General features: G+C 50.4%; 8 protein-coding genes across 8 annotated transcripts; 4 read left to right on the forward strand and 4 right to left on the reverse strand.

The window, feature by feature from the left end:
• Positions 1–322: 322 nt before the first annotated feature.
• On the forward strand, positions 323–2037 carry DBP5 (RNA helicase required for poly(A+) mRNA export; the record flags this gene model as incomplete). Its single annotated transcript, XM_064845764.1, has 4 exons — positions 323–639; positions 707–1204; positions 1257–1494; positions 1546–2037. The coding sequence occupies 4 exons, from the start codon at positions 323–325 to the stop codon at positions 2035–2037; spliced, it is 1545 nt and encodes a 514-aa protein (XP_064706618.1).
• Positions 2038–2410: 373 nt separating this feature from the next.
• LTR84_002151 (uncharacterized protein) lies at positions 2411–3376 on the reverse strand (the record flags this gene model as incomplete). The annotated part of the gene is made up of 3 exons (XM_064845765.1): positions 2411–2521; positions 2651–3076; positions 3374–3376. 3 exons carry the CDS (start codon positions 3374–3376, stop codon positions 2411–2413), a joined length of 540 nt encoding a protein of 179 aa, XP_064706619.1.
• Positions 3377–4768: 1392 nt separating this feature from the next.
• Positions 4769–5656, forward strand: LTR84_002152 (uncharacterized protein; the record flags this gene model as incomplete). The annotated part of the gene is made up of 1 exon (XM_064845766.1): positions 4769–5656. The coding sequence occupies one exon, from the start codon at positions 4769–4771 to the stop codon at positions 5654–5656; it is 888 nt and encodes a 295-aa protein (XP_064706620.1).
• Positions 5657–7472: 1816 nt separating this feature from the next.
• On the reverse strand, positions 7473–9173 carry LTR84_002153 (uncharacterized protein; the record flags this gene model as incomplete). Its single annotated transcript, XM_064845767.1, has 3 exons — positions 7473–7677; positions 7735–8911; positions 8978–9173. 3 exons carry the CDS (start codon positions 9171–9173, stop codon positions 7473–7475), a joined length of 1578 nt encoding a protein of 525 aa, XP_064706621.1.
• A 4391-nt stretch (positions 9174–13564) lies between these two features.
• Positions 13565–14523, reverse strand: LTR84_002154 (uncharacterized protein; the record flags this gene model as incomplete). The annotated part of the gene is made up of 3 exons (XM_064845768.1): positions 13565–13909; positions 13962–14418; positions 14477–14523. 3 exons carry the CDS (start codon positions 14521–14523, stop codon positions 13565–13567), a joined length of 849 nt encoding a protein of 282 aa, XP_064706622.1.
• An 851-nt stretch (positions 14524–15374) lies between these two features.
• On the forward strand, positions 15375–17916 carry LTR84_002155 (uncharacterized protein; the record flags this gene model as incomplete). The annotated part of the gene is made up of 2 exons (XM_064845769.1): positions 15375–15525; positions 15584–17916. The coding sequence occupies 2 exons, from the start codon at positions 15375–15377 to the stop codon at positions 17914–17916; spliced, it is 2484 nt and encodes an 827-aa protein (XP_064706623.1).
• Positions 17917–19958: 2042 nt separating this feature from the next.
• LTR84_002156 (uncharacterized protein) lies at positions 19959–20921 on the reverse strand (the record flags this gene model as incomplete). Its single annotated transcript, XM_064845770.1, has 1 exon — positions 19959–20921. One exon carries the CDS (start codon positions 20919–20921, stop codon positions 19959–19961), a length of 963 nt encoding a protein of 320 aa, XP_064706624.1.
• Positions 20922–21667: 746 nt separating this feature from the next.
• LTR84_002157 (uncharacterized protein) lies at positions 21668–23153 on the forward strand (the record flags this gene model as incomplete). The annotated part of the gene is made up of 5 exons (XM_064845771.1): positions 21668–22299; positions 22352–22547; positions 22597–22641; positions 22687–22745; positions 22799–23153. 5 exons carry the CDS (start codon positions 21668–21670, stop codon positions 23151–23153), a joined length of 1287 nt encoding a protein of 428 aa, XP_064706625.1.
• Positions 23154–23400: the final 247 nt, after the last annotated feature.

Consider the following 23400-nt stretch of genomic DNA (forward strand, 5'->3'; position numbering starts at 1 on the left):
TCGAATTGACATCGAAGTGACCGTCTCCTCTGCCTGCGCTTTACCTGAATTTCAATTCACTCACATTGACCAACATCTACCCTCTCTACTGTTCAATCTGCCAGTCAATTGATGTTAACATCTGTAACATCAACTCTCACTCTGTTTGGCACTCTAAATATTAACACTCTATCCACCTCACTCGCTCCTCCTACCCTTTCACATCCTCTTCTTTCGTTTGTCACATTCCAGACTTCCTCGAACGATCAACTCTCTCCTTGTTGATCGTTGAGCATTGCGATACTCTTTCTCTATACCTGCCGCACGCCAAGTGACAATCACTATGTCAGAAACTCCCGCTGAAAGCGGTTCTCTTGCAGACCGCATTTCCAAACCAACTGGACCAAATCCGACTGCTGATGCCTTCCAACCAAAGTCTGGCACCTCATGGGCCGACGAGGTTGCCTCTCCTGCCACAGAAACTCCTCCCAAAGTATCTGAAACTTCAGAAGATATCCCTCAGGTTGATGGCGCCACTGGTCCCTTTGGTGGTTCAAGTCTGCACGAACCAGACTACCAGGTTGAAGTCAAGCTGGCCGATATGCAAGCCGACCCAAACAATCCTCTATTCTCTGCGACATCTTTCGAGCAACTTGGCTTGTAAGTCACTTTTTGCTGAACAAACTCTTAAAACTGGTCACGAAAACTAATCACTCCCCTATTACAGAAGCGAAGACATTCTCAAAGGTGTCATGAGCATGAATTTCCGCAAGCCTTCGAAGGTCCAAGAAAAGACTCTACCCTTGCTGCTGCTCAACCCTCCCCATAACCTGATCGGTCAATCACAATCAGGCACTGGCAAGACTGCTGCCTTTGTCCTCAATATTCTGGCTCGTCTCGATCTGTCCTCTGAACAAATGCAGAAAACCCCTCAGGCTCTTGTTCTAGCCCCAAGCAGAGAACTTGCTCGACAGATTGTTGGTGTTGTCAAAGTCATGGGCGCCTTCGTTCAAGGTCTTATTACTGAGGCTGCTATCCCTCAGGATGCTGCTTCTCGTGGCAAGAAACTTGAGGCCTCCGTTGTTGTCGGAACACCAGGAACTGTCCAGGATATGATCAAGAAGAGACTCATGGATTCTAGAAGTGTTAGGATCTTGGTTCTTGACGAAGCCGACAATATGCTAGATCAGCAAGGCCTGGGTGACCAATGTGTTCGTGTCAAAGCGTGAGCCCCCTTCAACCCACGTTTACGGTCCAGTAACTAACGCATACTCCAGTTTATTGCCAAAGAACATTCAAACTGTCCTGTTCTCTGCCACCTTCCCCGACAATGTCGTCAAATACGCGAATCAATTTGCTCCCGGAGCCAATCAAATGACCCTTCGACACGAAGACCTGACCGTGGAAGGAATCAAACAAATATATCTGGATTGTGACAATGACCAAGCCAAGTATGATATTCTCGTCAAGTTCTATGGTTTGATGACCATCGGTTCCTCAATCATCTTTGTCAAGGTATGTTGATCTTATGTGTCAGATCTTGCCATCACAACTAACACAGACTAGACTCGTGAGACTGCTCTTGCCATCGAGCAGCGTATGACTGCAGAAGGTCATAAAGTTGTATCACTCACCGGTGGTTACGAAGGTGCACAACGAGATGTGATTATTGACGCTTTCCGCATGGGTCAAGCCAAAGTTCTCATCACCACCAACGTACTTGCTCGTGGTATTGATGTCCAATCAGTCTCCATGGTCGTCAATTATGACGTTCCAGACAAATTTGTGGGTAAAGGAAAATTTGTTGCTGATCCTCAGACTTACCTCCATCGTATCGGTCGGACTGGTCGATTTGGCCGTGTTGGTGTCGCCGTTACCTTTGTCAGCAGTCGAGGAGATTGGGAGAAATTGATGGAAATCCAGAAATACTTTGCCACTGAGATTATTCAAGTGACAACCGATGATTGGGATGAATTGGAGGATCAAGTTACCAAGATCATCAAGAGTTCCAGAGCTGGCGCCAATTTCCAGGACGGAGCAAGAATGGGAGGGACTTAGGTTTAATGTGCCTTGAGAACGGATCATTGGTGGCCTCGAGAGAGGTGCGTGAATCGGAAATATCGCCTGCAGAAGGCATTGTGTGTGAAAAACGGAAGAGGTATGGTTGCAGACCAGGAGCTACCAAGGTCAAAGCATATCAAGTGGTCCGGAGGAGAATCTCTCACCAACTTGAAAGGACATGATCAAATGTGAATGCACAAGCGGACTAGATAGCATATGACGAAAGTGATACCCACAAGAAGAAGAAACGGAATCCGGTTTTCCATCGAAAAGGACTATTGGAAGAACCAAGAGGATCAAACCCTTAAAATGAAGAGACGATTTGATCCCAAAAAAAAAGAATTCACCATGAGCTGAACAGAAATCTGCGCTACCAGTCACTCGACTTCCCTAACAGATCAGCAATGGCCTCGAGACTCTTCTGGTCCTCCTCGTCGAAGCCCTCGAGTTCCGCACAATCAATGTCGATCACTCCGACAACCTATTTTTGAGACTCCTGGTCAGCAAACGGAGGAGCTCTGGGGATCAGAAATCAAAAGGGTATCAAGGGAACGTAAAATCTCCAGAGACAGAAGCAGAAAGAAACACAGCACGGATTCAAATAACGTACCTTGCCGCCTGTCCTGATAGGCACTACAATCTCACTCCGACTGTCGCCATCACAAGCGATATGGCCCGGGAAGGCCTCGACATCCTTGACGAGCACGGTCCTCCCAGTCCCTTGAGCCGCAGCACCACACACACCACGTCCGATCCTGATGGTCTGGCACGCGACCTTTCCCATGAACGGGCCAAGAATCAGTTGGCCTGCTGGGTCCGTCGGGTCCAGCACGTAGAAGCCAGCCCAGTTGACGGCTGAGGATGGCGAGGTCGACGGGAAGCTGTGGTAGAGGTGCCATAGTAAGGATGCTGTGTTGGCCGTGTTGGCCACCCAGTTGCGTTGGTCGATTAGGAGCGCGGTTAGTGAAGAGATGAGTTGCTCGTAGGCTTCGGATTTGCTGAGCGTGGGGGAGAAGTTGGATGCGTCGGCGTGCGGCTATATGTTGAAGGGTGAGCCTGGTTATTATGGTTTCGAGACTGAAGCATTCGCAGACAGAATAGGTAGACTATATAGAGGGCATCATGAAGAGCGGGAAAGGATGTGCAGAAAGATATTTAAAGGCTTCAGAGCGGTTCGACTCCTCTTCATGATCGTCCTCTCTCATTCTTCAGTGGACATAGGGCATTTTGATCTCGTTTAGACATAGATCTTCTATATGCCCTGGACTATAGCGAAGATGCAATTGTAGAGGAAAAACAACCTTGTTGCGCACAACCTCCTCCTGCGACTTACCATGATAGTAACGGACGAGAAACGAAACCAACGATAAGTCGGTCTCCCCAGACACACACGACTTTCTACCAGATACTGCTTATGAGCTCCTATCTCTCATATGACAGGGAACTCTAGTCGTATTTTCAAGATGGAATGAAGATCGTGGAAGTTGACTGTTTTTTTGATATAGTTTGTACCGAGTATTACCACATTGCAGTGGTGGTTTGGAAAAGTCGCAATATAAAATCCGCGATCCACAAGCAATCGGCTGTCTCCCGCGAAACGGAGGGTACATTCTAGCTGGTTCAATCTGACGCCATCTATCCTACCTTAATTCGGTTCGCGTTGTTCAATCTAAAAGAAAATGGAAGCGCTTGAAAACACCATTCTCTCGACGCTTCATCCATTCCACAGATAAATTATGACCTATGAAACATTGCTTGGAGAGTCTTCGATGGTGACCTCGTCAGCGTCAATCAATGTGCCTGCCGAACATCCGGCCTCGCAATCTTTGAGACGGCGCAATTCAAGTCCGAGCGGGTCGCCGTCGTCGCAATACGCTGGAGACGGTGAAGGTAGACTCGGATGAACCTGACCTATCTCTACTGTAGGGAAGGGGTGAGGTCGACAGGAACACCATTCAGAATCATGATGCTTCATCAGAGGCCGTCTAGGTACAGCTCCCAGATAGGGTTGAATTCCGAAGAGACCAACGGCCGCCTGGTAAGCTGAGGCTTCTTAAGTAGATCAATTAATTAGTCATCTGACGAGCTTGACGACCCCGTAAGCCTTAAAAACACCCTGGAAAGGACCGTTCGCAAAGGGCAATCGATTCGTAAAAGCACTGCAGAATCTAGGCACCACGGGCATGATATACCAGGATCACATGCATTGTGTCTACCATGGTGGGGTTAATTCATTGTGGAGGGACATTCAAAAGCCACATGAGGTGCCTCAGAACCCTTGGTGCCCCGGGGCCTCGACCATGCATCACAGCCCTTATCAGCGCATTAACAGCCTTATCGCCGGGGGTGATGCAGGGGTCGTTTCGCTGTCCATACCCGACTAATCTGAAGGGTGCAACACAGACCTAGGTACGTGACGTCTGCTAAGAGGAAATTCAGACATACATAACAGGCCATGCCCTCGTCTCTCTCATGCCCGTGATGAGAGAAGCTGCAGCCCTGCCCGACTGTGATATTCGTGAGCATTGAACTAGGAACCCGGTAAAGGCAGAGCCCACCCGCCTTCGACTTTTCGACCAAGATCGCCAAAAACGTTTCACTAGTTAACTATCCACGAGGAACAAAAATCCAGCTGAGCGGTATTCTGAGGCCAGCGAGTCTCCCACGACATCGATCTCATCTCATCTCACCCCATCTCGGACTCCACAGCCTGTAGGACACGACAACAATGTCGTGCCCAGACTGTTTCCGCGGCTCAGTGCACGCGCACGGCGAGCCGCAGGGCAAGATCGAGACCGTCCACGGGCTGCGAACGTACATTGCGGGCGGGGGCAGCGACATCGACGGCACGAGATCCAAGTCATCGATCCTGTACCTGCCGGACGCGTTCAGCCTGAAGCTGGTGAACAACCTGCTGCTGGCAGACCAGTACGCGGCGCGCACGGGCTGCCGCGTGCTGATCCCGGACGTCGTGTACAACGGCGGCATGTCGCCACACGTGCTCCCCTTGATGGAAGGGCTGATGGAGCCGAATGCCAGCTGGAGCGTCGGTGGCGTGCTGGGGAAGCTCGTGACCGCGCTGCGCGTCATCCCCTATGCGCTGCCCTGGCTGGTCTTCGGGCATCCCTCGAAGGTGTATCCGCAGGTCCTGGCGTATGCGCGTGCCATGCGCGCCGAGCTGCCGGCGGGCGGGAAGCTGGGCGTCGCGGGCTTCTGCTGGGGCGCGTGGGGAGGGACGAAGCTCTGTGCCGAGAGCGCCGTCGAGGGCGGCAGCGACAGGCTGATCGATGCTCAGTTCAACGCCCACCCGAGCTATATCGTTGACACACCCGAGGTGGTCGTCGACGCCATCACCAAGTTCAAGGTCCCGTGTGCGTCGGCCGTCGCCGAGAAGGATTTCCAGTTCAATGCTGAGGTGGCCGGGAAGACTGAGGCCAAGGTCAGGGACGCTGTCGGGGTCACGGGGGGCGATGGGGGGTATACCTACGAGTTCAAGATCTATAAAGGATGCAAGCATGGTTTTGCCGTCAGAGCCCAGCAGGATACCGCCAGTATGGAGGGGTACAAGGAGGCGTTGAACCAGGCGGTTGCTTGGTTCGACAAGTATTTGAACTAAGAATACCTACCAATTGGCAATCGTGCATGGACTCGATTCGTCAGGGTCATCATGATCCAGTTCTAGGGGGGCCCTATTTTACGTTTGCTTCAACACCGGACAGGAACGAGAGAGGCCAAGGAATGGCGCAGCAGTCTTGTTTACCCAAGTGTCGTTTCCTCCATACTCCATACTCGACATCCCATGTCTTTCCCTTGCTGGGTACCAAGTACTTTGGGCTGGGACCCGAGAAGGAAACGGAATACCGCTGGGCAAGGATCTCATGCGCGTTCACGTCCGCGTCCACACTCGCTCGTACTGTAGGTACATACGCCATACCTGTCCCTTGGTAGAAGTCCATTGGCTGGATCGAGGTTTTCTATAGAATTGAGTCAGAGGGGGAGGCTGTGCAAAACTACTATTATCATTATGTACAAGTCGGTGGTCTCCATGGGGCAGAAGTCCTGTCCCCCCCTTTTCCGCCTCTCGCCCAAAGCTAATTCGTGGCGAGCCTGATGCTGCAACGGAAGCTGCGGTTTCTAGTTACTGGGGTATTTTAGGAAGCTGTCTAGGTATGCACTGATAGTCCGGACGCCTTGTATCGATATTGTTCATTCTTGGGATTGTACTTTGTATATTTCCTGAGTACTGTGTCTGCGTGAAAGCCGGGATATCTTGGACGAAGTTGAAGTCCGTCGGGATTAACTGGGCTGAAGTGCGCCGTTTATGGAAAATTGTCATAGGGGTAGTTTCTCACTTTGTGCTCTTCAACGGACAGTGCGTCCAGTATACGTCTTATTCTTCATGTGGATTGCAGACCATTGGACGACGATACGCGTGCATGTCTTCTACTCCCTACCTCGTAGGTACTACTTGTTCACCACCCTAGTTAGTCCTTCAATAACCCGAGGGCATGAAACCCCCAATGAGCGTGCATAGTAAAACCGTGGATGGAGCGCTGAGTGACTCAAATATCTCGTTTCCATTCCTTCCTAGCACTAGTACTCTCAGCCTCCCCACGTGAGAAGGTAGATTGTGATGCTCCCTGAAATTCGTTTCCACGCTTGTGTTTCTCGTCCGTGTTTGTTCAAGATTGACTCTGATGTCTGGCTGAGAACCTGTGGTAGATCGATATCTGCGGACCTCCAAGATGGAGACTGACCCAATGATCGTGGAACAAATGTCACCACGGCCATTACTGGAATGAGTTTTTCCACCAGCAAATCCCCATTCTTTCGGGTTTCTGATCCTGAATATTCAGCGATACCACGTCCTTCGAAACTGCTTCTTGACACCATCGCAATGTCCAGAGTCACCAGCAGCACAGAGCTCCTCGCTACAGTGCTCTCCCGTTTCAGGAAACAATCGAAAGAAAATCGTATAGTGGCTGTATGTCTCGTAAGTGTTTCGTTAACAGGGGCGTACATGTGCAATCCAAAGGAAAATCGTCCTAATCACTCCAATTCCTTCGAATATCCCTCGATTCCTTCACTTCGAGGCTCTCCCTTGTTCCCACCGGAAAGAAACAAAACTCCAGACGTGTGATGCCCTGGTATGTGAAATTCAATGCCCCGTACCAACTCGCCAAAACCGATGCATGGGATAATGTATAGATCGAATAAAAGATGAATATCTGAATAAAATGTCTTCGGAGAAGTTGGAAACGAATGTGCTATACATGAAATGAAATACCGTGCAGTGAGGGCGTGGTCTACGCCTTGATGTAATCAGGCATTGGTATGTTTGAGGAAGAGGCTCTCCATGAGGTGTCGTCTGTAATGGGAACATGGACTGAGAAGGTAATCGTGACTGGAGGATTTGGAGGAAAACGCGACTCTCAGGGATTCATCCGTCGTCTTCTCCCCCTATTGCCACCTTCAGGTCTTTGGTTAAGGACATCACGAAGTAGAGGGTCATCTCGATCAACATCCTCGTGATGCACGCGAACATGACGCTGTAGATTATCCGGTCTGGGGTATCTATGCTGTTGATCAGCACAGAAAGGGCAAATATACCCAGGAGATGTGTGGACAAGGCCGTGTCTGCGAAAAAATGTACTTAGTAAGGCTTTCAGAATAGATGCAGGAGGATAAACACACCTAATCATTTCATTTTTCCTCTTGAACCCTTGACCACCTACACCTCTGGGGCATCCTTTGACTGGACAGAAATGAGGACGCTGATTAGAGTGGACATTCTGATGACTACTCAACAGATACTGGGTCTGAAATGGGATTGCGACACATCCTGGAAAGGTACACCTGAAAGGACCAGGAATCAATGAATTGTCTTGCAGATCCAGCGAATCCATAGCAGAGTCTTGAAGGGGTTTCTCTTCCTGGGACAGTTGCTTCACAACTTCCTGCTCCGGCAGAGTGGATAAAGGACCAGGATAGGACGTAGCCGGTGATTGCGTGAGATGAATAGACGAGCCCGGTGTGGAAGTGCTGACGGAAGAAGGCGTAGCGTATTCGGAGCAGGTGGAGATAGAGCTATCTCGAGTCGATGAACGCCAACTGCTACTGGCGTATCTTGAGGGGTGTTCGGGGGGTGACATTCCCGGGCCCTGATGTGGAGAATGAAGATACGATACTGGAGTTTCAGTCATGTGAGGTGAACGCATCGGGGACAATCCTGCCAGGCTCATGGAAGCTGGATCATTGAAATGTGGGATTGTCAGATTTCGTATCGACGGGAGAGTTTGTCTGTTATCAGGTGATCCGGCGGGTGAGGAACGAGGAGGAGATCTGTGCAGGGCCGGTAATGTTATGGCATCTGGATCTGCATTTTGAGGTTTGATTGCGAATCGTCCTAAAGCAGGAGATGTTACGATCGAGTCCTCATCTCCACGCCCAAGTTCACGAGGGGAGTGGAGTGAATCGAGTGCGAGTGGTGGAGGTTTGAGATCGAACTCCTTCTTTCGACTGTCTTCTGGTTTGGGACATGATAGTGACCTCTGCAGAGTGTCTGTTTCGCACAACGAGAGCGTAGTTGGAGGAGTGTGTACTCGTCTGCTAGCAGATATTGGCCCTGGCGGATCGACCATAGGGAAATCATCTCTCCTAGTAACCACAGGCGCACCCTCTACGAGGACCATTGACTGCATGTGCATGACAGGCGGCACATTTTGAACGGCTCTTTCCTGGCTCCTCATATGACTTGGTCCAGGATTTGAAGGTTCATCGATTTCTTCTGATTCACTTCCTCCCTCGGAATCGCTTTGAGAGTCTAGAGGATGCCTTCCAGCATGATTTGCAATGTCGGGTCGATTGTTCTCTAGGTAACTAATCAGTACTCTGTCGCTCTCAGATGGCCGGGTTCGACCTTTCCGCCTCCTCTTACGCCTCCTAGGTTCACCCGCTTTGTCCTCTTCCTCCAACTCACTAGACTCTGGTGTCGGGTCGTAGGGTACCAGAGGTGGCGGGCTATCCTCTACTAGGCCCAAATGTGGTTTGATTGCCGACAGTGGAGGACTTCGTCCCAGAATGTCTGTATCAAAATCGATTTCTTCCACTTGATGATCTTGGACGAGGGACATGAGTGTAGACGGCTATTACATTGCCCGGTTGGCAATCGTAGAGTGGTGAAGGGCCGAACCAAGATTCTTGTTTGGATTTGTTGTCACAATCATGTGTCGTGGCCGTCAGCCGGTATGTTTGAGATCTGAAGTCCTAAGACATGTTCATGTCAGCCTCAGCCTCAGCCTCGAGGCGTCAAACCTCGAAAGATGAACACTGCGTTTACATAAGAAATGGCATCAATCCAAGAGAACAGAAGAAGGATTTGACTGAACCGACATTCCGACCATCAAGTTGTTGATCGAAACGGGGCCAAAAGTAGCGCAAGATTTGGTGAACGGGAAGAGGGTTGGTCTGGAACACCGTAGACCAGCGGCAGCCGTGAGGGTAGACCCGCTGTGTAAAAGGCAAAATGGTACATTATTGAGTTGACGGCGGGTGAGTTCAGCTGTCGCGGCGTCGGATGAAAGAAAACAGGGTCCTTCAATGGAAGAGAAGAGGGGGCAAGAGGCGCTCGTACTGTACCAAAGGATAATAGCGCGTGAGTCTGGCAATCAATGGCGGGGTCTGGGCGGCGGCACAGTGCGGCTCTCCAGACCAGTAAGTTGCCGTCAGTGAGAAAAGAAGATAAAATCGGATCGTGATGTGACAACCCGATCTTAACAAGAAAATGTCGAAGACAGCGGATGAACCAAGTGAAAACTATCGGTAGGAGCAGCGGCGTTGGGACTGACGTGCCAGTGCGAGGCTGATGATTTAGACTGGGTGGTGGGTGGACGAATTGAGATGGACAAGCATCACATTTCATAGCCGCATCATTGCGAGGTACTCGGTGCACGAAGTGGATAAGTGGGAGTGGATTCAGGAGAGCCGGTAAGTTGTGAGGCTTAGCAGATGAGGAGCTACCGGCACTGCCACGATGAAATATGAGGGATTGGAGGATGAGGACGAGGTGTGAGTCTATTTGGTGGGCATGCGAGTGGACAGGCGAGGTTCAAGAAACAGAATGGGAATGATGCGGAAGTGGATTCGGAATCATAGATCTGACCAGGGACAGAGTTGAACTTAAGCAGGCAGCAGGGATGGATTGAGAGAGAAAAAGGCGTTGCAAACCTTCTCCGGATTGGATTTTGATGCATTCTGGAGGGGAGCTGCGAGCTGCGAGCTGTGAGCTGTTCTTTGGAGGACAGCAGTTACCAGTGTGTATTGTTTGGTGCCAGTAAAACTAGTAGTGGGTGCTGGTGTGCGTGCCAGGCATTTCTTTGACGAGATTCAAATGGAGGGAGAAAATGGCTTGCTGGGCCTTTCTATTTCTGGGCAGGTCTAAGGCACGCTGGCAGGCGCGTTGGTCTAGATTGTGAAGAGGGAAAGCGCTAACTACCTAGAGGATTGTCACTGAGGCTCCCCGGCCGGCGGGCCTCGGGCTTGAAGGATCCCTGCTGAAGCGGGAGAGGCTAAGAGGCTCCCCAATGCACGAATAACAAGACCAGAGGTGGGTGTCGAGCACGGGCTTCTCAGGCAGCATGGACAGCTCAATGTTCAATTATTGGCTCTGTATCAATCTGGGGCGCTTCTCACCTCCATCAAAATGCACTCGAACACGATGCGGCTGGGCCTTTGCCCAGCTTATAAGGGCAACTGACGCACATTGCTCAGCTCAGGAAGTACCTACTACTCAAGTGCACAGAGCAACAAGCATGGCCACCGAGGTCGATCATGGTCTTCATTGATCGGAACTCGATAGCTACACACAGTAGGGAAACCACTATCATGAATGGTCAATTCCTTCACAAGTCTGGTCGGCCCCAGTGTCTCTTCGTTTAATCTACTCCAGACGAGAGCCACGCGCCCCTAACCAGGTTCAAGTTAGTTAAACCACTGCTCGAACCCTTCTGGCATTGCGGAAGTAGCCTACAAGGGCACGCCTAACCCATTCAACTGCTCACACTGTAGCTAATATCGACAAGGGGCCATGGAAGCAGGTTAGCGTCAACGGCAATCTCTGCAATGATGAACTCTCGTTGCTTGACCTGAAAGCATCCCCACGGACTACTCCTTTTGGTGGAAGTACGGATACCTCGTAATCGGTATTCTGTTAGAAACCTCAGCTCTCCTTGCGGCTTTTGGGTAGAGCAGGAACTTCCCATCTGGTTCGAAGAGCATCTACGAGCACCTTAACTTAGTGGTCCAGTGTGTGTAGACCTAACCTGGTTGCCTGTTATTCTAGACCGTCAAATGCTGAGGTCTGCACCCAAGTCGAGGATGAGTACGCGTCCCCCCTTAGGTCGATACAAGTCGACTCATGCCATGAATATACTTCCAAAGTCCCAATATCTTGGAGTTGTGGGGGTGTGCTTCATGTTGCTCATAAACTCCCCGTTAGGCTCACTCAAGCACCAAATTCAAGACACAAAGCTGCCTTGCGGTCTGGGGTCCTCGGGCTCCCTAAGTAGCCGAGTCGACGGACCGATGATGGATGACAACCGTGTTCCAAAGAATGGCCCGCTTTTTGGTTAGTCTCTTCGCACGGAGTAGTACTCTACCTCGTACACTTCAGGCCTGGTGCATGGGGTGACGCTGCCTCGGTGTTTCCCCCCCAAAATATTCCTGGTGATGGATTGCATGATAGATTCTTCACGCGAGAAAAACAACCGAGGGGTTCGACAATTGGGCTCCAGGCCAACAAAATGCTTCCACCAATATCAGTGATGACACTGATGAGGGCGTTATTGCTGATCCAATGACAAGTCGCACGAGGCTCAAATTATGCGTCGGCATCCTGCAGCACCTGTCGCCTGCAGTTGGAGCCGCAGTGAGACTTGTACCTTAGCTGCATGGACATTTGGACTTACGAGTTGCGAGTATCCGCTCTGACATGGAGACCTCTAGACTGCAACCTACGAAGCACCAAACAGAAAGCCGGTCATGTCACTGTCAAAAGCCCAAGTTAAGCCTCGCCGTTTTAGTTTAAGCGCGGATGTGCCAAAGAACGCGCATGTCCACATCTGAAAGTTTCATCAACCACTGGCATCTCACCAACCCGCTACCCATCTCGCAATAGCTTGCCGGATGGAGCAGAGACTTTGTAGGGTGTCATCCTCCGAGTCCTTGGGGAAGAGGTAAAATGCCACTGCCATTCTCATCGGCCTCCTCAAAAACCTCGACATGTTCTAGTTTCACATTAATAAATCAACGTCCAATGATGCCAACGGGTCGGTAGTTAACCCTACCCGAAACCCGATCGCGACCAGCGCCACGAGTTTGACTTGGGTACCTCAATTGCGAGTTGCAATTTCATGACCAAATATAGATGTCTCTCGTTAGTCAATAATGGTGCCATGTACTTTCCGAGATTGTATTCGTGTCCTCCAGAGATCCCGCGAGGAGTAACGTCACCCGAACATGGTCTCAACGGCACTTTAAAAAGATCTAAATAGGGACCCGAGATCAAACTTTCCCAGGTCTCCATCAGACAATCATTTACTCACCGTATCCACTTGCCCAAATTGACCCTCTGACGTCGTCGCCGCCGCCGTTGAGCCACTATGATCTGTAACTATCGCATCCATAGTGAATGTAACGCGAGATCGTGCCCAAGGAGGCCTACTCCAGAAGTTGACACATGTTGTGAGCAGCAGACAATACGAGTACGAAGGTGCATCCATACACCACCCTTGGTGAGTGCCTATCACAAGCGATTGTCTGTGCCAAAAGCTTAAAAAACTTCACCGTCCACAGTGGATGCGTGGTGCCTCCTATGGATTCTTCGAGGTTGGAGGCGCACCAAGAATTCAAGGCCGCCAGACCTCTCGAGGCTCGAGCCAGGTTTTGCCATTGATGTGCACGTAATCTGTGACACCGAACGGAGAAGTTCGACTTCTGGAGTAGGAGCATAGCATAGCCACACTGGACGCTTGCGTACGAGACAAGTTGTAACCATTGTTCGTAAGTGGTACCTTGATTGGATCAATGGCGCGCTTGGCGGGGGCCGATGTCTTTGCATTTGATTGTTCATGTCTCCTGAGTCTTGTGATGGCTAGCATGGCATGGGATGTCTCAAAAGAGAGTCAGAAGTGCCAACGACGTCCAATGCCCGGCACCAGTAATGGACAACTGTGGGCATTCCGGAAATCAAGTCGTTTTGCAATGCCAACTTCAGTTGAGAGACCTCTTTCGAGAGCAACTGGATCAAATCAACTCTGCGACTGAAACCTTGAACGATTGGAGGTGTTCCGCCTCTTCAGCTTCGGCTTGGTCACGAGCTTTTCTTTTTCTCAGCTGAAATGCAGTGTACATCTGGGACGCCATAGGAGCGAGTCACATGAGTTGACCGAGTCGCTGCCGAGCCCCTACACCTTTCACCGTGCAGCTGGGCTTGGACGCAAGAGTTCATCTCTGCACCCTTGGCATTTCAATGCCCCAGCAGTGGCCGCTCGGCATCGTCCTCTGTTTCTTTCATCGAATCATCAGGCTTGTCGCGGTAGAGGATATAGTGCTGTGCGATGAAGATGAGATCAAATGCAATGCTAATGTTGGCCAGGCCGAGTTTGAGGGGGTTGCCAGTAATGCCACTCCAGTCCCCCTGGAAACTAGCATCAATGACAAGCTGCAGCAAAGACAGAACACCACCTGTGATGTCGAACAATATTCCGGCTATGCTCCAACCTTGGGTGGATTGTCGTCTATAATTCATCCATACCTGTGGGATATATTTGACAAAAGTGCTGAGAAGCTTCACATAGCCAAGAGTATAAAGCTTGATACAACAGGTCAGTGGGAGGTGGCACAACAAGCGGATTGGACCATACCACGTCAATCCATTCCCAATCTTGGGGACCCTCCGAATGCGCAGCGGAGCCGAAATATACCAGACCTGAAACAGCGATGATGGCGATGACGCTTCCCCAGAAGATGCCCAAGACGGGACGAGAAGTTCTGGCCCGATCGGAGCCTTTGAATCCCCAGAGGGCGGGGAAAAATTGGGAGTAGGTCAAGAGTACAATTATGACGGCGTGAATGCCAAAGGCGGCATCGTTGAAACGTACGGTAGGCTCTGGGGCAAGTGGATGTCTCGCAGCGTATTGTTGTCGGATGGTAGAGGAATAGAGAAAGAAGCAGGTGGAGGTGCTATAGCAGAAAAAGCCCAGGACATTGAGAGTTGGAAAGTCGATCGTAAAGCCTTGTGTTGAACGACGTTGCCAATTCAGAATGGGTTGGGGATAGAATGAAAGAGACCATAGAAGCGTATATATCCAGCCTGCAGCCCTTTTGAGTGTGGAAATAGTCAGAGATGATAATACACAAATCTCAGATGATGAAATACCTGGATAAAGCTCTGCCGAAGCGCAGCAGTTGATCGTGGTCAACCATGACTGAGTACCAAGGTATGTACCTGGACAGATAGTATGGTCTGGGTTATGATTTGACGCCAGGGTTATGATCCCGTGCATGCAGCGTTTGGTCTAGATCAGGATCTCTACATGCAGGTGTGCTTTCGAGTTGTGCTTGGGTTGAACTTGAAGGAGGGGAAGCCGCCACGATCAAGTTGTAGAGGGGAGTTAAAGCATGCCCTTGTACGTTGTAGGTCTACCCCTCCAAAAAATCTGGTTTGTCAGGATGGTGAAATAATGGGCAGGAGCACGGTGATACGCTAGAGCTTAATGGGTAGTGTTATCGCCAGGAAGGAGCAATGGGGAGCCACGGGGAGCCAAGGCAGGGGTCGTGCCGGATTGTTGCCCTTGCCAACAGAGCATCCCCGATCTAACGGCAACTGCGAGCCATCAATCACCCAGACTCCCAGACCGCATCATGTCACCTGCGTTACTTGTGCACACATCTTTCTTCAGGCTTATCATAACGTGGCCATCGGTCTATCTGAAGTTTCAATATCTCAATTCTATCGCAACACTATCGTCATCAAGTGCATGACAATACACTGCCACTGATATACCTGGTACCAGACGCCTGTTACCCCACCCGAGAATCAAACCACATTCTACCACCTGTAAACAAAAAATTCGTCACTACCTCACTGCCCAATCCACTACCCAACTCCGCGCGTTACCAACTCTGTCATCTCGGATCATAGCTTATCCTTACCACCATTAACATCTCATCCTCCGCTGCATGGTCAATCACCTTGGTAGCTAGGAGCATAGCCTCCAGCAAAACCATTACGGAATTCAACACATAACCTAAAGGATTACGCTTAAACCTCAACTATGTCTCCTTCACCACAACTCGCCCCTCCAGGGAGCAGCTCCTACGATTCGGCCACAATGCATGTTGGAGATGGCACTTGGGACGCTGGTAGAGACAATTTCCTGTTACCCAACTTGGTCGGTCTCAACTTTGCGACCATGAGATATAATGGTATGAATGTCCCCAATGCATTGGCAACCCATGCATGGATCAACTAACCAGTCTGCAGGAATGGGCAACCGCTTTTTCACCATGAACGGTTATCATGCTTTGGTCAGGGCTCATGGTATCATAGCTGGCATCACCTTCCTTGGAATCGTCCCTCTTGCGATCTTCATCATGCGCTTTTACGGTCGCAACCCTCGACTAGCATTTCGCTCTCACATCTGGCTTCAGATCCTCACTCTTTTGCTCAGCACCGTCGCGTTTATCTTGGGCTTCATGGCTGTGGGCCCCGAAAGAAGTCTATCAAATCCACATCATGGCATTGGAGTCGCTATTTATGTTCTCATCTGGGTCCAAGTACTCGGTGGATGTCTAGTTCATTCAAGGGAGAAAGGAAAATCTCGTCGCTACAAACCCATGAAAGTCATGCTGCATCAATGGTTTGGTCGGTCTATTGCCCTTCTGGGAATCATTCAAGTGCCCCTCGGTCTAACAGTTTATGGCTCACCCTTGTTCCTCTTCGTCCTCTATGCTCTTTTCGTCTTTGCTCTAGTCGTCCTGTGGTTCATTCTATCCTTCCTGGCCGAACGCAAGAGAGGAGAGTATGGGAGCTACGGAGGCAGTTACTATAGTGAAGAGGTTAATGAGCACCACGGAAAACACGATGAAGGAGGAGGCAAGGGCAAATGGCTTCTGGGAGGGGCTGCCGCTCTTGGGTTGGCTTCGCTATGGAGACGACGATCCAACAAAGACAAAGAACGCCGGGCACATCCCAGCGTCGTGGGCACAGAAACCAGTATTTCGTCTTCCTATATCTCTGATGAAAAGTACTCGAACGTCTCACCACAACGAAAAGGCGTTGGTCATCGCCTCCTCCAGGTTGCGGCCATTGGTGGAGCTGTTGCTGCTGCCAAAAAATTGTTCGGCAGAGGCAAAGATGATGAGTCCGACGTGGGCCCCTATCGACCACCACTTGGCGGCAATCAATCTGTAACCACGGATTCCATGTCCCGAATAGAAGAAGGGAGACCACCCGTCCGACCAACAACACCCCTCGGAAACAGTCCAGGTTATGGTCGACCAACACACCCTCTCGCTCAACCTCCCATGACTCCCGGATCGGCCGGCCGGAGAAATTCTGGCTCCTCATATTCTTACGATGATTCATTTGTCTCGGGCTCGCCCTCAAGACGAGATAGAAGAGGTCACACTTTCCGAGATGCTTTGGCGACGGGCGGTGCGGTTTTCGCTGTTCGATCAATATTCAAAAATCGGCGCCAGAGAAAAGAAGACCTTCGTGCAGAAACGTTGAGAAAACAAAGAGTCGATCAAGAAAAGATTCAACGGATGGAATCTGTGCATAAATACACTGGTGATGGGGTCAGACCGCCCAGGCGAAATCACCACCATAGAATGGGCAGCCAAACAGCGTCCGACATATCAAGTTCTCTAGAAAGCGGCACTCAACATGGCATGAGTGGTGCTTTACCAGCGGCGGGAGTTGGTGCCGCGGCAGCGAGTGCACTTGCAGACAGGAATAGGATACGTCCGGTAGGACATGACCCTCCTATTGTGGTGCCAGGCCCTGCAACAGCAGGCACTCTGGGAGACATTCCACCACCTCCTCCACCCCACCATAGCGACTATGCTTCTTCTGGTAGCGAAATCTATACCACCGCTTCTGGTCACCAACGACAACGCCACCACCATCACGGTAACGAACTCGCTGCTGGTCTTGCTGGTGCTGCAATGGGAGCCACCGCAGCCGAGGCTCGACGCCGCACTAGTGGACGTAACAACGGCAATACCGACTCGATGGAATCCCCTCCAGTTTCAGTGAAGATCAACATGCACAATGATGGGCGAAAGGTGACACTCCGTCGCTTGACAGAAGAAGAAGCCCTGGCACAGCGCGAGGCCCGACGGAAAGAGCGACAGGCAGCTGCAGCTGGCAGAAGAAGACGCAATTCCAGTCTCAGCAGTAGTGACTTGGGAGAAATCGGCGGTACATCAGCAGGAGCCAGCACCGACCGTCGATGGCGGCGGACAGAGGCTCTTGAAGCACAACAAGCAGCAGAAAACGAAGCAGCCGCCGCTGCCAACCTACCTCAGCCTGTACACACCCCAGCAGCTTCTCTATATCCGACCCCTCCCCCGCCAGGTACAGGTGGTATTGGCGTCGATCCCACCACAGGACAAACCTACCATGTTCCTCTCCCACCTCCAATACCTGGATCTGTAAGCAATCTCGGGCCTGCTGGTAGTATTACAAGCCCAGGGACGGAAACCAGTGGGGCGACAGAGTATGCCAACAATCGTCGACGGAGAAGGGCTGAGCGAGCGCAAGCGCGTCTAGCCCGCGAAGGTCGAGCGCAAAACACCGTGGACTTTACATAAAGTTTGAGCAATCACACATTTCCGGCGATTGTTATTGACAGAAAATAAAGGTTGACTTATGGATCTGCGGTTCTGGGACTTTACATTATCCAGTTTTGTATATGTGGACGAGCATATGACGAAACATGAAACTTGGAACAGAAAGTCCTATCTTCTGTATAGCATGATGAGGATGATGTTGTCGTTATTGGTGCTGGTAGGAAGCAACGGCAGTTTTCCGACATCTGCCAGGGTAGGGCGGGAAGTTGGACAAGAAACAGCATAATTGATGAGTTAGGTGGGAATTGATTGGACAGCATCTCTGACGACGACATGATGAAGGCACAAGGAAAAATGGAACGAATTGATTGCATCGGGTTGTGTTGTGTTTTGGGTTTCATCCGTTCGAGAGGGGTTGTCTGAGCTGGTGGGTTCTTTGCACATCCTCCCTTATGAACATGTATAGCATTCCGTCCCTGAACACAGGCACAATCGAAACATGATGAAAGCCACAAGAATGAATGCCTCTCACGCAGTAAAACGACATATGATTCTGATGAGATCTTGCCTCTGAATACTTAGTACATTAGTGTGACTGAATAGTCTCGGTGGTTGTATCAATAGCCTTTGGTTTGGAAGATGTACTCAATAACCTCCAGTTAACAATAACGTATATATCTGGAATAACGAACTGCACTTTTTCTCGAACCTTTCCGCCGACTCCCAACGATATCGCAGCAACTTTACGTGATGGCATCTTGGCCAGGCCGTTTCGAGCTATCACTAGAGCTCCAAGAAAAATCCCCGTTCTACAGCAGTCCTCTCTCAATTTGCCTTTCTCTCCTCGACCCTCGCATTACTGACGCTTCTCCTTCTATCGCTCTCTTACGTCCCTTTCTGTTTATCTCGTGCGCTCGCTCTCTCCATGAATTCCTTTTCTCACTCCCTAAACCGTGCCAGACCTTACTAGTTTTTTATTCTATCTTGCCCTCCCTCGCTTCCATTAAATGCTCTTCTCCTTTCCCCTCGTCGTTTGGCTTTCCTTGCTTTGTTACGGCCTTTTGGTATATACTGTTCTATCTCCTGTTGGACTAAAGTTATACCTGAAGTGGGGTAATATGAATATTTAGAACCTCTTTTAGCACTGGATTGTCTAGAGTACCATGGCAATGACGTAAATAACTAGTATTACCTTAATTTAGAGTTTATCTAATAAAGGACTAATAACTGGGGTTAATAAAATGCCCCTTTAAAGTCGAAATCTTAATAACTCGATTGGTATACCTAGCGCCTTTATAGTCTGGATTAGTAGCCTTGCTAGACGGTTATTGGCCGATCCAATATAGCCTTTTAGTTATCCGTTTCACTGCGTATAAGCACTCTCGACTTCCACATTAACCTGTGACCGAGATAAAGCTAGCAATCAATCCGGTTTCCATTATAAGAATGGGACACACATTCAAGATGCTGGCATGTGAGATGAAGAATTAACACCGACAATCTCATGAGTTTTGCAACTCCGACCGTCCGCCAGTGCTTGGCCAGGCATAGACGACAGCGCCGTCGTGGAGGTGGAATCGCTTGTCTTGGAATCGCCCTGTCCATGGAAATAGCCAGCCTGTGGGATGAATTTGTCGCATCGTATTGACAGGCAGTACACAGCTTGAGAGACAGAAGAAAATCAAAAAGATACTAGATCTTCGGTAGATGGCATGAGTAGCTAGCTTTAAGCATTCTATCAATTTTTATTACTAAGTATCTCAAGAAGGCTTTCTTAAGTATTTGTGGGGAACTGCTTTTTGTCGCCATTGCTGCCTAGGCTAGCTGTATATATAGGCGTGCCTTATTTCTGCCACTAATCAATAGACAATATTGTTCGCCCCCCATCGTAACTTACGGGACGATATAAAATACGACACAATACTAGACCACTCCTTGCGGCGCGCGAACACGGCGGTCGACCGTGCAAGCGGCATAAAAATCGTTACATGGGCTTCTGGCCGTAGATGACGTGTCTAGAGGCGCAAAGTTAGCGGGCTTTGCGGAACAAGATCCAAAGTCACTTACATGCGCCAGTACGAATGAATCTTGGTGTCTCTGAGGTCCTTCCGGACCGGGACCAGGAACGCCTGGATTTCCTCAGGTGTCATTCCGAGGGCCATGGTCCACAGTCGGACGGTGAATCCGTCCAACCCGTCGAGCATGTTGTGCATATTCCAAAGCCCCATCGTTTTCAGATGCTTGTCTTTGGCCCACGGGTTGATGGGCCATTTGAAGATGTGTTCTTTGACATTCTCGAAACCTACCTCCATGATCCATTCCTTATACTTGGCTGTCAACGAGGGACTTCTTTTGAGGACGTCACAAGCTTCCATGTATTTCACATTCCACTCTCCAAATGCTGTGCCATCCAAACTCCCGTCGTCGGACAGGAGCGGCATGTACAGATCTTGCATTTCAATCCATCCGCCTGGCTTCAGCGAATCGTACGCCCGACGGAACAAAGCAGGAAAATCCGCGCTGGCGGTGAAGAGCATTCGACCATGGATGAAGTCGAACTGTTTGTCAAATGTCCAGGCCGTGTCAAAATCGTCCACTTCAAACTTGCAGTTGGGTGGGATCCACGTGGGTTGGATGGGACTCAGGTCGATGCCAAGGACGCTCGACTCGGGATGCTCGTCCGCAAATTGAATTGCCCATATTCCAGTGCCCGTCCCGAGGTCTAGGACTTCATGGAGCTTGGAGTCTATGGGGGCTAGATGCAGCTTCTGGTCCAAGGATTTGAGGAACATCTCGTGCTGCAGGTCGAGCCTGTCTTGCTCTTTATCGTCCTCCGGTAGGATGTACGAGCCATCCTTGTATTTGTGGTATTTGCGGCCATTTTCCTCGACCCCCTGGAGCAGGCTGGACCGGATAGATTGGGTTAATTGAGAAATATCGTCCCCCAATGCCGATTCTGCTTCATTCGGTTCATCTGCCTCGATTTCGACATTGGGATGCTCGGGAGGCTGCTCTGGCGAGCTCATGGTGTTATTCACTCGCCTCCTGGCATAGAGGGTAACTGCAATGGTAAGAGATTTGGAAAGTATACGTCAAGGTCGGCCGCGATTGAGAGGATCGAACCTTATCTACTCGTACCCGTTGGCCGTAGATGAATGTGGAAAGGCATGGCGTGACTATCTACGGATACTTCATGTGGGGGTGGTACTTCGTAGGTTGACCCCGCACGGCTTGTTCACGGGCCGAGAGGGCCGACGGGCGCTAAACTTGGAGGGGCCTTCCACGGCAACTCTGCACTTCGCACCGGTGTCAGTGTAGCACTCTTTCGTAGCGGGGCATCTAGGTTGACTATCACTCAGGGAGGTTTTCCTGGCTTTGCTTCAATGAACGTTGCACTCACGCAGTCCTATAAAGCCTTTACTGATAGCTTTGAGATATTTGGTAATTAGACTTTTTCCATAGATCAAGTTCCCTTCCGTCGCCTGTCCCGTCACTACCACATCCACCAGCATGGTGGTCACCAGCCCTGCGCTGCTCACTTGGGGTTTGATCAGCCTGCTACTGGTCGCCATCTTCTACGTACGATTGTACACCCGTCTCAGCCATATCCCGGGCCCGCGCCTCTGGGGATTGACCGTCCTTTCCCCTCTTCAAAACTCACCTCGGCGGCGACATCTACGACAGATTCGGGCGCCTCCATCAGCAATATGGGCCGTTGGTGCGAATAGCCCCAAACACCCTGTTGACGGCAGAACCAGATGTCTTGCGTCGCATGTCGGCGGTGCGGTCGCCCTATGCGCGGTCGGACTGGTACATTGCCATGCGTTTGAACCCGGGACAAGACAACGTCCTCTCGAATCGAAATGAGGCCAAACACGAGGATCTAAGGCGGAGAATGGGATTTGGATATTCCGGCAAAGAAAACCTCACTCTCGAGCAGGATATCGACGATTGCGTACTTGAATTGGTCCATCTCATCAACACGAAATACGTCAGTGGCCCTGGAAAAATGATTCCGATGGACCTGGCACGGAAGATTCAGTTTTTCACCAGCGATATTATGAGCAAGCTGTCATTCGATGGCAAATTCCATGATCTCCGGGACGACAATGACAACCTGGGGTATATCCATGAACTCGAGACGATCTTTCCCAGCATCTTTTGCACTTGCTGCATCCCTCGAGTCATCGAGTTCCTCACCAACATCGGCTTTCTTGGTCTCTTCGCGCCCTCTGCCAGCAGCAAGCTTGGTCTAGGCAAGGTATTGTCCATCACACGAGAACAGGTCGCCAAACGCTTTGGACCCGATGGCAAGGCCAAGGGCGAATACAGTGACATGCTTGGTAGCTTCATTCGGCATGGACTTACCCAACAAGAAGCCGAGTCGGAGAGTGTCATGCAATTGTTTGATTTTGCCTTTGAGTTGCTGCTAACGACATGCTGACAGGGTCGACAGGGCCGCCGGGTCGGATACAACTGCCACCGGGCTTCGAGCAACGCTGCGCGGCATCATTTCCAGTCCGCTGGCGTATAAGAGATTGATGACCGAGATCGACGAGGCAGTCACAGCTGGAAAGATACCTTCGAATGACCTAGTAATCTCCAATGCCCAAGCGAGGGACCTTCCATACCTGCAGGCGTGCATCAAGGAGGTAAGTACTTTTGGTGCCAGGAGTTGACTGCTCTGTTGACAGTGTGCAGGGGTTGCGGTGGTATCCGCCTATTGCAGGAATGTTGGCGAAGAAGGTAAGCACCTGCAGATCGAGGGTTTGTGGTTACTGACGACCAAAGACTCCGCCCGCGGGTGACACCATCAGCGGTCACTTCGTTCCTGGTGGCATCTCGATTGCGTAGGTTCACCTCGCGCTTAGATTCCCAATTTACTAAATCCACCCAAATCTAGCTATTCGGCAAAGCAGGTCCACCACTCACCGGCTCTCTTTGGTCCCGACGAGAACGCTTTCCGGCCGGAGCGATGGATTCTCCAGAGTGAGGGCGGAGACGAATCATCTGCCGAGAAACTAAAGGCCATGGAGCAAAACAATGAGCTCATCTTTGGATATGGCAAGTATCAATGTCTGGGTAAGACCGTGGCCATGATCGAGCTGAATAAGGTGATCTTGGAGTTACTTCGTCGTTTCGAGTTCAGCCTTATGAACCCCTTGGACCCCTGGAAGACGAGATGTTTCGGGATTCACTTGCAGACCGATATGTGGGTGACGGTCCACAGACGGTCCTTGCGTGCCCCCAATATATAATGAAGTATTCTCAGAGGCCGAATGCTACAGAGTTGATGTCATGTATACTACCAGTCCTTTCGTAGTGAACAAGACCGTGAGATATTCCTATGATCCTCACGCTTCACTATAGCATAGAAATATACTCTGAGAGACGGCGACTTGAATAATACTGTTTTTATTACTTCAATCCCTTTGACAAAAATATATTCAGGCTAAGAAACAGTGCCTTAAATACTCGAAATGTTCTTAGCGCCTGGTTTGCGGT

The sequence above is a fragment of the Exophiala bonariae genome (assembly GCF_035927105.1).
Source record: "Exophiala bonariae strain CCFEE 5792 chromosome Unknown scaffold_12, whole genome shotgun sequence".
Classification (NCBI taxonomy): Eukaryota; Fungi; Ascomycota; class Eurotiomycetes; order Chaetothyriales; family Herpotrichiellaceae; genus Exophiala; species Exophiala bonariae.